The sequence below is a fragment of the Pinus tabuliformis genome, chromosome 9 (assembly GCF_031772625.1).
Source record: "Pinus tabuliformis cultivar Carrire ecotype Pingquan chromosome 9, CPIR1, whole genome shotgun sequence".
Taxonomy (NCBI): domain Eukaryota; kingdom Viridiplantae; phylum Streptophyta; class Pinopsida; order Pinales; family Pinaceae; genus Pinus; species Pinus tabuliformis.
The window spans coordinates 1,728,149,384-1,728,168,729 of record NC_142307.1 but is presented as its reverse complement, the minus strand read 5'-3'; the positions used below and the strand labels follow the sequence as shown (position 1 = coordinate 1,728,168,729).

Here is a 19,346-nt window from a genome sequence, read left to right as displayed (position 1 = left end):
TGAAATAGAGGCCTAGGGGTTCAACCAAAAACCCACTAGAGTCGCTACTTCTAAAATGTTTCTCCTAACTCAAAAACTAATGCAAGATACCTATGCAAATAGTAGATCCACCAATGGCAAGTGAAATAACAGAGATCTAATTTAAAACCAATAGAGCATTAAAAACAAAATTCAAAATGAGTTTACCATAAGAGATAGAAGAGGAACACCACCATGAACTGACCACCAAAGACCTTTTTATTATTCATAAAATATTTCTAGTACAAAATAGAGCTTCAGTAGCCAAAAGCTTCATTTTTCATGTGGTGTTATAAATGAGGAACATTAGGCTCCTTATATAGAGAATGAGAGAGCTAGAACCCCTACAAGTGGAAAAAACGACTAGCTTGACTTGACAATGGCTTGATCCTTCCTAGAAAAATTCGAACCCTTGATGATGTTGCACAGATTAGAGGAGGAATTTGTTTTCCTTGATAGATGTTTTGGGTTGGTCCAATGTTTGATTTTGGAGAATTTTTGGACCATAGAAACATTTTATAAATTTTCTCCTCAAAAAAATCTCCTTCAAAAAAATTTCCTTGGACCAAAAAAATTGATTTCCTTGAGAAATTAATTTCTTCTGGGCCAACAAATTTCTTGTGGGCATTTTCTTGCTTGAATCATTGTTATGTAAAAAATTAGTTAATTTTAGGTTTATTGTTTAATTTTAGGTTTAGTTAGACGAAAGGGCACGATCATAAGATCATGCCCTTTCCCAAAGGATGCCCATGGCAATATATAAGCCAGGCAACCCATTGTAAACAATCATCATCTGTAATTTATCTTATTATTAATAAAATATTTGTATATCTATTTCTGCGTTCATAAGTTCTTCGCTTCATTGGTATCGGAGCAAGTTCGTTCCTCGGGTTTTGTTGATCCGACTGCCTGTTCAAACCCACAGACCCTAGAAATTATTCCAACCACATTCCTCCCCCTGACCCCCCTGCTGTCATCTCCCTCTCCAACGAACATATCAACTAGCCGCCAATCCTGAAAAAAACTCTCGCAGTTCGCACCGGCCAAACGTCAATCATCCATCGAAACCTCTGGCCGTCAATCCCTATTCAAAAGTTGAACCCTTTGCAGTGATATCTGTGGGTTCCATTGCGGTGAGTCGACGGTGTAACCGTGTATCTGCTCGAAGGTGTTTTTGTGATAGGTCAAACCCTCGGTTCATTCCGCCATACCTGTAATTGCCGCTATCCAGTTTTTACTGCCGTCCGACCACGTTTGCTGTAATCCATCACAAAAAAAAAATCAAACTTTCAATTAACGTGACGGTCCACAATAAATATAATATAATATATTTATAACATCAAATATATAACGTTTGTTTATATATAACATCAAAAATATATATATAATATAATATATATATATATATATATATATATATATGTTATATATAATACATAATTTAATTTAGTTATAAGTTTTATATATATATAAAAAGTTAATTTAATTAATTAAAATTATTTTATATAATTTAATTAATTAAAAGTTATATATATATATATATATATATATATATATATATGTTAATTTAATTAATTAATTAAATTTATTTTAATTAATTAAATTTATATGTATAAAATTTATTTTAGTTACAAAAAAAAAAAAAAGAGGGAGGAAAAATATTTTAGTTGGCAAATAAATACACGCCCCCGCAAACCCGCTCAATGTCGACAATGACAATGGCGGATTTCCAAAAAAAATTGGTTGATGCAGAGCATAAGATAAATAGCAACCACGATGAGGTCAATAAAAGATTAAAAGAATTCGAGAGCAAGCTTGGGGAGCAAGCGGACAAAATCAAAAATCTTCAAGATACGACAAATCGAATAGAGATAAAGATGGAAAGTCAACATGTCCAAACAGAAGTAAACATCAGAGATGCCTTAACAATGCTGAGACTTCTGTGTAAAAGGTCGAATTGTACACCCGAAGAGCTATTAAAAGAAAGTGAAGAGAATCAAGAACACCTCTCATCAGATTCAACAAAGTCAACAGATTCTCATGAAAAGGTTGAATCCCCAAGAAAATCAGCGACACCCCACCAAGAAGCAAGTAACACGGCCTTTACAAACAAGCAACTTTGGGATACCCTTACTAATCAACACCCTTTTTTTGCTCAACCATTAGCCACATACCAGAAGAGGGCAAAGGTTGAGATGCCTAAATTCGATGGAAACGAAAAAAACAATGTTGCATGGATAAATAAAGCAGAAGAATACTTTGAGATATATGACATCACTGACGATGACGAAAAGCTCAGGCATGCATCCATGAAAATGGAGGGAGAAGCATATAACTGGTATATGTGGTGGAAAAAGACAACACACGTCATTAGCTGGAAGAAATTTAACGATGCATTCTTCAAAAGATTCCAAGGTGTAAAGGAAGAAGAGTTCTTTTCAAAACTCATCAAGTTACGACAAAAAGGAAGTGTGGACAAATACACTCAAGAATGGGAGACCTTAGTAACACGAGTACCTAGGTTATCAGAATCTCGTCTAATTCAGTCATACATCTCGGGACTCAAAACCCATTTACAAGCAGAACTTGAGATGCATGACATTACATCTATAGAAGTAGCAAGACGAAAAGCAAAAACAGCCGAAAAGAAATTTGAACCAATATTTTGGTCAAAAGCAGAAAAAACTTATGCAAGACAAAGGATATCCCAGTATGTGGACTCCAACAATACAAGATATGTTCCACCACATCGTCGTGAAGATGAAAAGTCTAATGTGGAAATACAAAGGATAAAAGAGGGAAAATGTAAATGCTGTGGTGAGAAATGGGACCCCAAACATAGCTGTGTTAAAGGAAAAGAAGCAAAGAACCTATATAATTGTGAAGCAACCAATGAGTCAAACAGTGAAGATTACGACATAGAAGACACAGAAGACGCCCCAGAATTCTCACCAGAATTAGATGACGGAAGTATTCCGCAAGTGTCATTATCAGCTATGACAGATATATCACAACCTAAGACTTTAAAGTTAAAAGGACACATAAAGAAGAACAACGTAGTGGTTCTCAATGACTCTGGAAGCACACACAATTTTTTAGATGCAACCGTGGCAAAGAGACTCAATATCTTTTCATTTCCCTTACCAAACATGAAAGTGATGGTAGCTAATGGTAAGAAGATTGAAAAGGTAGGGAAATGCCATAAGGTCAATTTGCAGATTCAAGACTTTAATCTAGATTCTCCATTCTTCACAGTACCGTTAGGAGGAGTAGATGTAGTCTTAGGTATCCAATGGTTACAAACTTTAGGTACTTATGCCACCAACCATCAAGTACAATTTATCAAATTCAAATGGGGAGGTCAAAAGTACAAGCTACACGGATTCCAAGCACCAGAAAATCAAGTTGTATCATCATCTCAGATGATGAAGCTGAGTCGAAGAAGAGCACCTGCTTATGCAATACAATGTCACCAATTAGAAATGTTATCTGCAAATATGACCAGAGAAGAGTCACCAGAGATACAAGATCTGATTCGGAAGCATGAAAAAGTATTTCAAGACCTACCTATGAAGATGCCACCTAATAGGGAAATTGAGCATACAATAGAAGTCAAGGCAAGATCAGACCCCGTCAACATCAAGCCATACCGATATTCACATCACCAAAAAACGGAAATTGAGAGATTAATCCAAGACCTTTTAAAGTGTGGGACCTTGATCATCTTGGAATATATAATCAAGTGGAAGGACTTACCGAAGAAGACGCTTCTTGGGAGAATGAAGCATTTTGTCAACAACATCCGTCGTTGCGTATGCTTTGAGGACAAAGCATTCTTTCGAGAGGAAGGCAATGTTATGTAAAAAATTAGTTAATTTTAGGTTTATTGTTTAATTTTAGGTTTAGTTAGACGAAAGGGCACGATCATAAGATCATGCCCTTTCCCAAAGGATGCTCATGGAGATATATAAGCCAAGCAACCCATTGTAAACAATCATCATCTGTAATTTATCTTATTATTAATAAAATATTTGTATATCTATTTCTGCGTTCATAAGTTCTTCGCTTCAATCATGGAGATTCCTTCACTTTTAATTTATTTCCTTCTTGGGAAAGTCCACAACCCTCTTTAATTATTTTTCCACTCGGAGAGAATTTTTTTTTTTTCATTTTAATATTCTGACCACAATCTCCAGCTAATTATTCTGTCATTTTTTCCGGAAAATAGAAATAATGACTCTATAGGGATTTAAGCATATATTTCCACTCTCAAAGTGTGTCTAAATAGAAAGTTTAGGAGTTGAGGTGTAACTTTAAGTATCCATACCCCCTATAACTTCTATAGACATCATTTTTTTACATCTTTACATCAAATATTACATAAAAATCTCTTCCAGAAGGGGAAAATTGACAACTAAAAATTGACCTCTAGACACAACCAAATTCTTCGAAACTTTAGACATAATCTAGTATGACAATTTACATTGACTCTATACACTAGAACTCACCTAATACTTCACCATCAAGCCTCAGTCTAGTTTTGGGGGATATGTGGGAGAAAAACATAACCGATTAGTGTTGAAAAACACAAATAATGAGCTAAGGAAGAAAAACTCCCTAGAGTAAAAACATTCTAGCAAAAATCTTAAGCTACCTAGATGTGTTACATGGCCTTATAAACATACTAGAATCATTCTTACATAATGGCCCACAAGGCTGCAAAATTTGGATTACAATTGAAGTCCAAAAGCTGTGTGATGATGATAAAATCTGAGAAAATTTTGACAGCTTTCAGATGTATTCTGCTCATGGGGTAGTTGACACTTGAGTGGTCAACAGAGAATAATATAATAAATCAGATTAATTAAGGAAAGGTCACTCGAATCGAATTGGCTAAATTAATCCCTCGATTATTTTTGTCTCATGCCAACTCAAAGTTACTTCAGTTCAACTCAAGCAAAGGTTACTTAACTAGATTTCCTTCTCCAGTAAGCACTCGGTTAACTCAACCATTTGCAATGACGGCCAATAATGGAAAATTCAACCTATCCTTCTACTTGGCTCGAATTGGAAAGGGAAAAGAACTATATATACAGGAGGAAGGCCAGCATTCCAACTAGAATTTGTCTTGAGAAAGAGCAAGCAACCATACTTTCTTCTCTCTTTCTAGCTCTTGTTACTGTGTGCCTAGATATCATTGTATTCAAGTTTTATGATAGTCATCATGGTCCAGCCAACCTTTTGGCTCTCACGGAATAAAATTCAGTATTGATCCAGTGACCAGTCACTCTAGTTTGTTTGATTCAATGTTAGGTTGCGTAAATTATTAAAGGTGTTTCAACTATTTATTTAGTCAATTAGCCACTTATATACGCTTTGTTCTTAGAATACCTTTCCATATAAAAGGTTGATTTGTGAAGAACTATTCCATACTTTAAAAGTTGGGGATTTTTATACAATTGTTCAGCCGTTAACTTGCTGGTCAAAAGCCTTTATCTTCGTGTGTTTTGAGTGTTTACTTCCAGATTTACAGGTTAAAAGCAGGTACAAAGACTAGTGACATCCCCATGAGGCTGGCACGCACGAACCCAGATGGAGAGAAAGATTTGTTGGTAACCCCTAGAGCTGACTTTCCTATATGTTCACTGATTTTTATTGCTAATTTATGAAGTTTAAATCAGTTCACAGGGAGTAAAAATTAGTTCTAACAGGAACCAATAATTAGGAAAGATGATTAACCAAAAAAAACATAAAATTGATCCCAAAAGAAGGTGATCCGGTACACAGCATATCACCCTATCATGTTACTTATTATTTCATATAAGATAATAGACAAGGCCGTCGAATGCTTGAAAGGCTACAAAGACAGATCTATACTATAGCATTTGACTTTCCAAATGTATAACGCAAAGCCTTTTCCCCTACAGATCATAAAAATAAAATTATAACCTTTGATTTGTAATGGCATATGCCTAGTTGTCGTATGTTACATTGCTGGAAGAAATTATGATTATCCAGTTTAAAGCTTTTACTACATCCAAGACTTGGTGATTCAAAGTTAATCAGAACTAAAATCATTCATTTCATTTACAATGGCAATATTCAGCAACTATGTATTTAAAAGGTTATTGGAGCTTACAAAATGGTTACAGACATCACATTTTGGATGGTAGAGTTCCTTGTAACAGGATTTGTGGTATGGATCATTTCCTGACATGGAAAACTAATACACAAAAAATTATCGTCACTGTTAGAAACACATCTAACTTGAAATCTGAAAAAACTTAATTTATGATAAGAAAAATCCATAAAATAAAACCCAAATTCAATTTTAACCCAATCTTCCAAAATATAGGCTATTGTAAAGTCATTAAAATGAAATCAATGTGATCAAAAAACTGATACCTCATGTTCAGAAATAGGCTCGCCACAAGCATGACAACGAAAACACTGAGGATGCCAAACAGCTCCCATACAGCTCAAAAAGCGGCCATAGCCTATCTCATTATTGCACCCAGCACAAATCCTGTTGCGAGTATCCACCCATAAATTCCATTAGACACTGTCCACTAGCTTTAATAGTTTCAGCCATGCAAGCATGCTTAATACATCTGTTTTGGAAATCAAACTACATTTAGTATGATATAATCTGGATTCTGATCACAGTATATGAAGCAAAAATTATGTAGATGATATAAGTTATTCAAAAGACGTAGTGTGTTAAGCAACTAATTAGAAGAAGAGAAAGAAACAAAAGAGTGTCTATAAATGAGCTTAAGACCAGTGTAGATCTATCTTATGCCTGGCTCTAGCACCAAGAGGTATCAAATCTCTTGATGTGCAAACATTTCTTCAAGTTTTGCAGTCAAAAAGAGGTTTGCATCTAAAGAGATTTGATCCTCTCGGGGCTTGATAGATCCAGATTTAAGATGAATCTAGACTGGTTTAAATTATCTAAAATATTGTAACTTTGTTTTACATTTAAATTATTCTTCATTTGTTTCATTTGCAAATGTGAATAGTTTAAGGTCAATTAAACTATACACCCATATTATGCACTCATATTTCTAATAATAATTTAAATATAAGTCATAATGAAATCAATAAGCATCAGATTAAATTTATATATATCTTAAATACTTATTATTTTTTATTTTGATTAAATTTATCTCACACAAACATATTTTAAGTATGATATCTAATTATGTAATTTATTGGAAGTGGTAACATTATTTGTCATTTAAAATATTATTATCATTAAATTTTACTTAGATAAAAGTTACCTCACCCAAAAACACAGTAACTATGATATTAATTTACATAATTTATATATATGCTATATTTATTTATTTTGGCTTAGATAAAATTTACTTCACACAAAAACATTTTAACTATAATATCAATTTACATAATTTATATATTTGAAATACTTATTAATTTTTACTTGGATAAAATTTACCTCACACAAAAGCATTTTAACTGTCATATTAATTTATGTGATTTATATATTAAAAATACTTATTGTTTTTTATTTTACTAGAATTTACTCACACAAAAATATTTTTAACTATCATATCAATTTACTTAATTTATATATCTGAAATACTAATATTTTTTACTTTGATAAAATTTACCTCACACAAACACATTTTAACTATGATGTCAATTTATGTAATTTTTGCAAGCAACATTTTAGTTTTGTAAGTATTCCAATTTCATGCAACATTTCACATGTGATAAGAGTTGCCCTGTGTTATTCAATTTTTGGCAAATAATCTTATATGATTATTTTTTGTGTAATGCCCTCAAAGCTAAGTGGAATGAGAAATGAGGTGTTGGTAAGTTTTATAGACAAATAATTTGATTTTATTACAATAAGTTACAGATTATATAGTTTGAGAATTTTTTAAGAACAAACATACCTTAATTCAAGATTTTCGCATAGCTAAACGAATTTTATACTCTTTTTGTTTTCTTGAATTTTTTTCATGCTTTATTTCTTTTTGTGATCGATAATATTATTGTTTATATGTGTTTTTTGTTAAAATGTTAATTGAACCAACATATTTAATATTATCTTTTAATTTTCATTAATTAGCCAACATATAGTTTTTAAATTTTTTTAATGTAACATTATGTGACAAGATCTTCCTCATATACTCGGCTGTAGAGCACCTCTCAGAGCAAAAACATTGGGAGCTGAAATAACAAGCATGTCAAACAGGACTAGGGATTGCATTTAGCCCCTCCAAGAAAAATTACATTTAAAAGAAAATCCAGAAAGCAAGTACCTCCCATAGAAATCTTGTAGTAGAAAATTGCAAATGATTGCTGATGAGAGTTGGTGGGTGAAAAGTGAATAATGCATTATGTTTGTGTATTTTTTTTGTGACTCCTATTTTAAGGATTCAAACTGTAATCACTCCAATCATTCAAAATATTTTGGTTCTATACTTTTGTCAATACCTACTCATATAATGCAAAATAGTAAATACAGTGTACAGTGTGTATAGTTGCAACAATCTCTTTATTTCTTTCTTGCTTTCTTATTTGAGATTTCTCATTGTTGTCACTTTCTTGAATGCATCAATTGGTATTTAAGCTTTCAATTAGGCCTTCCATGTTATGCAAATTCTAGAGCATCTCGTGTCCAGAATTCTGATTACTCAAGTGATTCTCAACCAGTAGTGTCTTCCTCACCAGTTTGCAAGCGACCGACACATTGTACCCATTAATCCCTCAAGTTTTCTGTCAAATTTTGGCAAATATTCTTGCCACTGTGTATTACATACCTTTTTCGTTGCAAGTTCCACATGATACAACATATTTCTCATAGAAATCCTACACTCCTTTTATGTTGCAAGTTTTTTCTGCCAATTCCATGGATTTTCTGGAACCCCAAAGAATCCTCGCTTCTTTAATCCCAGAGTCCACTTACAAACTAGCTCATAGTTCAAACCCGTCATTTCAACCTCGTAGCAGTGGACAATTTTTTTCAGATTCCTTTACTGGACTATTATCTCTAATGTTGGACTTACGCCATACATGAGAAAAAAGATAAGAAGAACTATTTTATTATTCGTTAAGACAACATATAGAATGAATGGGTCCCCTTTTATTACATCAATTTGGTGGGCATAGTACCTGATTGGCCTAATCACTAATTAACAATTTGCCCTAATATCATTTTATTAAAGTCATTAATAACACAACTTTTTACATTTCAAATTTAGCATACAGTGTTAAAACTCCAACACGCTACACAACATCTTAACACGACAATACAATACTAGGATTATTACAGTGGTAATATAAGAAGATATTTTATTTTCAGCGTCTCATATTTACAAATCCTAGAGCCTGTGTTGGTGTTCCAACTTGAAGGCAGAATTCAATGAATGCCACCTAAGCAATCATCTTGCCAACTCTTCTTTTCTGAAATAAGAATCCACCTAAGAAACCTTATTGCCATCTCTTCTTACTGAAGCAGGAATCCACCTAAGCAAAACTATATGGTTATCTCTTCTGAATAGAGTACTCAACTCATATGCCCATCTGGAAATATACGTTGCTGATTAAAAAAATTCAGATGTTGCTTGGAAGTAAGCATCTTCTTCCTCACTTAGTTCAGTTTCTTCTTCGTTTTCCTTTTCTTCTTCTGAATTCCAAGCCATTTAACTCCTTTCGGCCTTCTTTACATGAACTTTGAGTAAATCATTTCCCAGATTTTATAATACCATGCACAATGACCTAGTTTCCACAATAATAATATTTTTCCCTTTTTGCGTAGTTGTCTCCTTTGTTTTCAGATTTGCTTTTTCCTTTTCTAGAAGTGTTGAAATCATTATTTCTAAAGATTGCAATTGCAGTTCAAATATCGCTAAGTGTAAATACAATGTTGCTGCATTTTGATGATAAGTTGTTTAATAAAACACCCTTGGCTTAATCTTCTTCTAATTTAGCACCTACTTCTGCCTGTCGTTGTATTAATGCCTGGAATGAATTATGGCTGGACATAGATTCGTTTTTGCCCATTTTTAATGCAAATAGATTTTCATTAACAGAAACTTTGCGTTCTGAGATTTTGCTCCAAACAGTTTTATCAACTGCTCCCATGCTTCTTTTTAGATTTTTGTTAAACCTAACGTGAAGTTGGGTGTCACACACCGCTAAATCATTCTTGGGTTTTCAATTATCATTTGTAATTGTCCATTCCATTAATTTTTCATACTGTATGGATTTTGCTTATGTTCACTACCAATGCTCCATACCTTTGTGTTCATTAAATGCAATTTACTGTTTAGTTTTCACTTTCCAAGTGCAAAAAAAATTCATTATACATTTCATAACATCATGTCTTTGCAAGCTTAGAATCTCTGCTCGACTAAAGCTATTTATGATAGTCTAAACAGTATGTATATCGCTGCTCTTTAAATCTTCAAAAAGTTAATTTTCCCCTGTGATCACACGAAAATTTTAGAAGTCCATTTTTCTATCAGCAAGACTCCAATACAGTATTCAACTCTCTAAATTTCAAGTAGAAATCTCTGTTTCAAAAACTTAATTCGCTGTTATGCTAGGGCATAGATTCAGCTTCTGTATCTACTATCTATGACACTTTTTATCTTTTCGTTCTAACTTGCCTGCAGGTATGCAAGACAATTCTTCCTATGTTGCCTCTGTCATCTACATGTCAGCTCTTTTCTTCTGTCACAGGTTTGGAAGAATCATCCATTTATCTCTCACGAATCTGCCCTAAGTTGTTGGTATTGGTGATAGCACTCAACGTATCTTGGTATTTTCCTTTACCCTTCTCCTAAAACTACTAAGTTATTGTTGAAGAACACACAAACAAGATAAGGGTTGCACTTACCATCAACTCAGCTGAAGGTCACATCCACTTTGGCAATCATTATGAATGATACTATGTTTTTAATTACAGTTTTCTTTTCAACTCTAGAGTGACAGTAGAAATATAATTTTGAATGGGACCCTTTTGTTCACCTTGGGATCTGCCATCTATTTGGCAGGTAGTATGACAAATATCTCCATATCAATCACTATTGTAATACTAAGCTGCCACATGAGCTTTTGCGTTCCCTCTTTGCTCCATTCGCTTTGTTACCACAAAATCTAGCATGCCTTGGGGAGGTAAACTTTACTAGACAAGAAGCTAACAATGGGGCAATGGCCCACTGTCACCACAGCGAAGCCCCCCTGATCTTTACTCTTCACTGATGGGAGGAGTCCCAATAGGATAGGGTCACCTATGAAAGGTATTCAAAGGTTAAAGTATTGTTGAAATTTGGGGCAGCTTCAAGCAAAATTTCCCAAAGACCCCAAGAGAAGCCCTTCTCGCCTCTTGTTGAGAAATCTATAAGGCAGCAACTAAGATGATTTCTCTTCAACTTGATAGCTGCTTGTAATATATTTTTAATTTTCTTGATTATTAACTTCTTCTCTTATTATTATGTTCTTATCATCAAACAGCTACCAAAACAAGAAGATCAAAAATACACAAGAACACAAGATGTAGGATGCAAGCCGGTGCCAAAACCTCTCCACTTGAGAGGAAAACCCACAAATCTCTTCTCTTCTTATAGATTCTTCAAATGACGAATTCCAAGACCTCTAGACCAAGACCAATACATTTCCAAGACCAAGTTTGACCTCCTTGATGATGTGCTTTCTCTATCCAAGTCAAACCCAGTCAAATCTCTTCCAACTGCACAACTTTGACCCCCAACTAGAGAATTTCAGCCTCCACTGCAGGTCTGAAATTTTTGGCCCCTGCAATTTCAGGGCTTCCAAGGCTTCCTTTGACCTTCGCTTGAGTTCCTCCTCCTTCTAGGGCTTGTAGGTGACCTAATAGACCTTCCTTTGACCTTCTTTCTACAATTTCCTCAACTTCGACCTTGCATCAGCAAAACCCCAGCCTTTTTTCTTTGCATGTGAGAGAGAGAGAGAGAAAACTAATCCAAACTTTCGTCCTCCATCCTTCTTCCTTCTTCACTAGCCTTCTCCCGCTTCTCCTTCACTTAGATGGTGAGAAGATGAGTGAGCATCCATAGGAGGTCAAGTTCCCTCCTATATATAGGCTTCCAAGGAGGACGACATGCCCTAATGAGGCCGACTTCTTAGCTGCCAGATTGACAAGATCTTGGAGGGTATTTTGACTCTTTTAAATATAAAAATAATTCTTTTTACATGTTAAAATGTGCCCAATGGAGTCTTCTTCATATGACAATGACTCTTTTGACTTCTTGACCCTAGGACAAACCCTAGAAGCACTCAATGGGTGCTTGACCTCTAAATAAAATATCTTGAGCATGAAACCCATGCTTCAAAAATAACAATAATAATTTTTCTTTCTTTTTACAATTTACAAGAAACAAAAGTACTTTTCATATCTATGAAGACCGAACCTAGTTACACATTTCAACGCTCCCTCTTAACTAGGGAGGTATTCATAAATGGTACTTGGACATTCTCAAACTGAAGAGATCTCATAAGAAGAGTCGGATTGGTACGCCATCTCATAAGCTATCATTTCAGCTTATCTTTTTGCATCATACCAACCAACATTGTCACGTAGCAAGGCCTTGACTAACAACTCTATCTCTCCACAAGATCAGAGCACAATGTTGGCGAGACCAAAGACTGATAGACACCATCATCATTGTCTCTCAAGGCACATACCCCACCCGGTTATTCACAAGATATGTCCTTTTAAGACAATTCCTATCTTGGAATAACACATCCTTAAGGAATTTCCTCTTCAACCACTCTTACATCTTGGATGCCCTACCTCATCCTCAAAGAGTATCGAAAGCCAGATGCTTACCCAATCCTCCATTCTTTCTTCACGAGGTGAAGACAAGAATGATGTGTCTATCTCTCCCTCTCAACTAGGGAGGATATATCAACCAATCCAAGCTTGTCTCTCAAATACACAAGCTTCTTATTAGGAAGAGATTTTGTCAAGATGTCAGCTACCTGCTCATCAATGGAGATATACCGTAGTTGCAACACTCCATCTTGCACCAGCTTTCATATGTAGTGATACTTGTTATTTATGTGCTTTGTCTTTCCATGGAACACTGGGTCTTCAGACAACCTTATACAGTTGGTGTTGTCACAATGTATCACCGTAGGGTCCATCAGTCCTTCAAACAAGTCGGACAACAACTTCCTCAACCAGACAGCTTCTCTGCTTACTTCACAGGCAGCAATGTACTTAGCCTCAGCACTACTCAAAGCAACCGATTCTTACTTTCTACTCAACCAGGATATCATGGAGGATCCCAAACTAAAACATCCTCCAGTAGTGCTTCTCCCATCCATATCACTGCCTCCCCAATCAGAATTTGTATATCCAATCAAGTGGACATCATTCTTTTTATCATACTTCAGGTAGTAGTGGATTGTTCCTTGCAGATATCTTAGTATATGCTTGGCTGCTATCCAATGATCATGCTTGGGCTCTACCTATAACTGACTGAGAATATCCACTACAAAACAAATGTTTGGTCAAGTATTCACCAGGTACATCAAAGATCCAACCAATCGTCTATACCTTATCGGATCCACAGGATTTGAATCAAAACTTCTTAGCCTCTTCAAATTTGTGATCATAGGGGTTGTCGTAGGTTTGCAATCCATTATGTCAAACCTTTTCAGCATCTCGATCACAAATTTTCCTTGACCTAGATATATCTCATCAGGTCCTTGCCAAACTTCCAACCCCAAATAATAGTGCATCAACCCTAGATCCTTCATATCGAATTTTGCTGCCAATTTCTTTTTACACTCTTGAATACGACCTTCCACACCTATCATGAGAAGATCATCCACATATAGAAGAATTATTATGGGCTCATCCTTCACAACCTTGATATAGATATTCGGATCAGCAAAACTCTTCGAGAAGCCCAATCTTTGTAGGTATGTGTCCATCCTTGCATACCAAGCCCTTGGTGCTTGCTTAAGGCCATAAAGTTCCTTCTTGAGCTTGTAGACATGAGTCTCTCTAGCTTTTACTTCAAATCCCAAGGGTTGTTCTATATAGACTTCTTCATCAATAGTACCATTCAGGGATGTTGTCTTGATATCCATTTGATGGATGTTCCATCCCATCGACGTTGCCAAAGAGACCAACAATCGTATAGTTGTATACGTTGATGTAGGTGCAAATGTCTCTTCATAATCGACGCCTTCTTATTGGGAGAAAGCCCTAGCCACAAATCTTGCCTTATATTTATCAATACTTCCATCTGTTGCATGTTTAATCTTATAGAGTCACTTCAAAGTTACCACAGATTTGCCTTTTGGCCTAGGAACTATTACCCAAACTCCATTCTTCATTATAGATTGATATTCTTCATTCATGGCATGTAGAAGACAGAACACCAATTGCAGTTGTAATTATGTGTAGATTATGGGTGTAAGTGTAATAAGTAATTTGTATTTTTATTAAAAATTGAATGGTGAGTTACATCCCCTCGGACGGTGTGCCTAAATAGGCATTGATTGGTCACGACAGTTGATTGGTCACGACAGTTGATTGGTCATGCCTTTTGACATTTCATTCACATGATTAGTTTTTATTGATTTAACTAATTAATTAATTATTATATTTTTTATGAATTATTTATTCATAACATTGCCACCCCCTTTAGAGATGCTTTGTCCTCAAAGCATAACCAGAAGGGCTTCCTCTAACTGAACAAGTTGCTATGGCGTGGCATCTTTGCGTTGATTGACGAAGCCTTCATGAGTAGTTGTACCTTCCTTGAAGCTGGGAGTGTTAACACCATATAATTTATAATGTCGTCCTTGCCAATTAAACTCCATGAATTGTTTGTCAAGGTTTGTAGTATAGCTTCGTAGTTGTATTAACCATTTTGCACCTAGAACTCCATCCATTTCTTTGAGTGGTAGGGAAAATAGATCTGTTTGTACTTCTAGTTCTTGTGTCTGGATTGAAACCTTATGGAATTCTCCTATTTCTTTGAACTTTTTCCCAGTAGTGACAGACATGGTCAAGTCTTTGATTGGGCATATACAAAGATCAAGTTATTTAGCAAGATCAATGTTTATACAATTGTGAGTACTACCAAAATCTACAAGTATATTGACATTTCTGCCTCTTATGAGTCCTTTAAGCTTTAGGGTTTTAGGGCGTAATCTCCTCATCATGTTTGTTGGTGGTGTAGTAAGCTTAATGCTCCTTCATGGAGACTGGTTTCTCTTCTTTCGAAGATGTGGTGGAACGTATTTTGCAATTGCTTGTTGTTCTTGATTTTTTTAAGAGTTGTTATTTTCATCACAGTTTCTCCAGTCGCATGAAATTGCAGCGAATGACAATTCCTCAGAATCTGAATCTTCACTGTGTGTGACAACGATTTCTTCATCACGTTCTTGCACTTCAACTTGCTTCCCATCTACTATTTTATAGTAGCGTAAGGATGTGTCTTCACATTTATGTCTTGGCATCTAGTTTTCTCCACATTTGCGACAATTATTTTTCTTTTTTATCTTTTTTTTACTCATCACTTGAAGTGTCTGATTCCTTCTCAACTTCATAAGTATATAACTTATTGTTAGGGCATTTGTGTCCTGAAGTCCATTTGTCCCCACAATACCTACATTTGTCTGTTTCTTTTTTCCCTAAGTATTGTTGTTGATCTTCATTTTCCTTGAACGATGACATTTTGAACTTATGTTTTTGCTCAATAAACTTTGCAGCACGTCTAGCTTCTTCGATAGTTTTAGGTTTGTATTATTTTAATTTTGCACAAATATACTCCTTAAGTCCACATTTGTACATTTTTAGCAGTTCTTCATTCGTAAATCCTCTTTGTCTTATAGCTAATACTTCCCATTCGTGGGTGTATTCGCTTACTGAACGAATTTTTCGTGGATATTATCTTCTCCTCCGTCATGAAATCTTTTTTCTATCATCAAATAGCTACCAAAAAATGAAGATCAAAAAGACAAGAGGATACAAAATGTAGGTTGCTAGCCAAGGCCAAAACCTCTCCTCTTGAGAGGAAAACCCACAAGAATTATTCTCTTCTTATAGAATCTTCAAATCACGAATTCCAAGACCTAAGACCCTTGACAAAGACCCCTCCAAGACCAAGTCAACCTTCTTTCTTAATGAGCTTTCCTTACATAGCTTACAGCAACAAACTTTGACCTTCCATCAACAACTTCAACCCCAACAACTTTTCTAGCAACTTCGACCCCAGCAACTTCAAACTCCAACAACTTTCTAGCAATTTCGAACTCCTGAACTTTCCAACAACTTTTACCTAGCAGTTTCTGAGTTTCGTTGCACTTAAGAGAGAGAGAGAGACCCAAAAAACTTTGACTCTTAGCTTCCTTCTTGAACTTTGCTTGCCTTGGGACTTCTTCCTTTTTAAGATCAACCTGCTTTTCTTGCTTTTTTTATGTCTTGGATGTATACACCAAATTAGGTCGAATGCCTCTTATATATAAGCTTTTCAGGGGTACGAATTGCCTCCATGAGGTTGACTTGATCTTTCATGAAGGTTGACTTGTTGCAGCTCGTTGACAAGGTCTTGGAGGGTCTTTTATGACTCAAATAAATTTATTTTCTGTATTCAAGCTTCTGTGATCCATAAAGACTTTGCTAAATTTATTTTACATAATACAAGATGCCCAAAGGGGTCTTACATCTATGACAATGACTCTTTTGACTTCATAATTATATGACAAACCTAGAAGCACTCAATGGGTGCTTGACCCACAAATAAATTTACCTTGAAAATGAAACCCATGCATCAAGAATGAAACAATAAATTTATTTTTTCTTTTCATCAAATAAATAAAATCATGATTACAATAGACATTATGAAGACCAAACATAGTTACACACTTCAACACTCCCTCTTAACTAGGGAGGTATTCATAATCCATACACAGTACTTGGACATTCTCATACTGAATAATTCTCATAAGAAGAGTCGAATTGGTAAGCCATCTTATAAGCTATAATATCAACTTATATCAATGCATCTCAAACATATCAACCAACATTGTCATGTAGCAAGGCCTTGACTAACAACTCTATCTCTCCACAAGATTAGAGCACAATGTTGGGGAGACCAATGATTCATAGACACCTTCATCATTGTCTCTCAAGGCACATACCCCATTCGGATGTTCAAAAGGTATGTCCTTCTAGGACAATTACTGTCTTGGAATAACACATCTCAAGGAATTTCCTCTTCAACTACTCTTACCTATTGGATGCCCTACCACATCCTCAAAGAGTATCGAAAACCAAATGCTTACCCAATCCTCCATTCTTCTTCATAACATGAAGACAAAAATAATGTGTCTATCTCTCCCCCTCGACTAGGGAGGATCTACTCATTCCTATAACAAGAATATACCCAAGCTCCCTCTTCCCTAGGGACTTGCCCAAGCTCCCTCTTAACCAGGGACTTGTTTCCAATAGCAACTATCTGCTCTTTGGTGGAGATCATGGTATTATCAACTGCTTGTAGGGCACCTTTTTCTACATCATGTGATGAACTTCATCTTCTTTATTATGGAGCCTTCTTTATCATAACTTCTTTGTAGGGCCTCGGCCATCTTTCTCCATCACTTCCCTTCAAAGAACCTTAGGGTTGAACCAATAGTCATGTCATCCTTTTCTTCATTGGAAAGCGATCTTCTAGTCCACATCCGGCTTTCCTTCCTACAACTACCTCGGTCATGTTTTTTCAAGATGTTCCTTCCTACAACTACTAGTTATAGGTGACATCTACAACTCTCTTTTAGTAGCCCTGTTTCAAGCCAGCCAGATTTTTTCAAAAATCCAAATGAACATCAAATCAAAGTTACCTATTTATGATGGACTTTTGTCATGACATCTATGTCTTGCAACATCAACATCTTGCACATGTGTGAGTCCATCTCCAAGATATTCATTACCAAGATTCTTCTTTTGCAGTATATCAGGGTCTCCATACCTTCTTCTTTCATGGAGATGTCATAGCTAATTCTTCTAGTTATCGATGTTGATCACTTATCTTATCTTACGTGACTATAGTTGCATCTTTCATGAACTCCCCTTCCTTTCTTCACATATTGCTTTCCTCAAGATCTTCTTTACATGGTTCTTTCAACATAGGAACCATGATTGTCAACCACCTCATATTCCATATGAGGTCATATTATGTTGATTTCATCTTATCAATATTTAGAAGAGTTCAAAGCACCTTGACTACATGCCTTCATGCATCATTTTAATGGAAGAGATCCTTCTTCTTTGAACATGCTTATGAGATAGAACATTCAACCATGCTATTTGCAACTATATGATGACATGACTTTATCTATCTATCAAATATATACATACCTCTTCCTTCATGTGGCCATCTAGACTTCCTTCAGGTAACTTCCTTTCCTTGCTTGAAGATGAAAGTACTTCAACCAACTTGTCATGTTGCACATCTTTGTCATCATACCATCATCCTTTTAACTTGTAGATCCCACATAATGTGGAATGTAGACCATCTGCGAGACACTTGCTTCTTCTTAAGTAGAGGTGAATCTTCTAACAAAGATTCCAATGGAGGATCTTAATGATCCTCATTCTGCAAATGCTCCTTTCTAATGATGATGATGTATGATGATCTCTTTATCTTCTATCTTGCTAGATGACTTTCTCCAACCATATAGATTGCTACTTCGGTTGTCCTTCTATGCTTTCAATGAAGAGGCCATTTCTATCATGATGACTGCTATAACCACGTAAACTTTCTACTTCAACTATTCTTCCATGCTTCTATGATGAGGTCATCTCTATCTTCTTATAATGCATCCTATCATACTTGTGATTCTTTCTATTCTCTTTTATAATTGAAAAGTGTTAGTTTTTGTAGCATCAGATGTGTTCTAGCCACGAAATATTGTGGAGGGGCTAGAATACAAGAGATCTCCAAAACCCAGAAATCATTTCTGGAAATTCCACGTAGAAATGACTTAATTAGATAATTAGCCAGTTTTTAAATATTTCCTAAGTCTAAACATAGGGAATATGGTTAATTAATCATAAATAATTAAGTCAAGGTGTGAATGTTCTAGAAACTCACACAGATCGATTTCAAGTTAATCCTAGCCATCGAATAAGATTTAATCTTGGTCGTTGGAGTCCCAACAGAGGATTATAAGAAGAAGTTAATGGGCACTTGGACAAGGCACTTGGAGAGTTCAATTTCACTGGAAGATCAATTTCCAAAGTAACAGCAGTAAGTTGCCGGAGAGAGATTCAGTGAGATCGAAGCAGTGTG

At 35.4% G+C, this 19,346-nt stretch overlaps 1 protein-coding gene across 4 annotated transcripts in view; it reads right to left on the bottom strand.

Moving 5' to 3' along the window:
• LOC149155618 (LIM domain-containing protein HDR3-like) overlaps window positions 1-19,346 on the bottom strand; it is a 299,537-nt gene that overhangs the window by 125,031 nt on the left and 155,160 nt on the right. For all 4 annotated transcript variants that reach the window (XM_089445807.1, XM_089445805.1, XM_089445806.1 and 1 more), the window contains exons 5-6: window positions 6,424-6,544; window positions 6,158-6,241 (exon numbers count right to left, since the gene is read on the bottom strand). In XM_089445807.1, coding sequence (XP_089301933.1) covers window positions 6,158-6,241; window positions 6,424-6,544 — 205 coding nt within the window. The remainder of the gene's footprint in view (window positions 1-6,157; window positions 6,242-6,423; window positions 6,545-19,346) is intronic.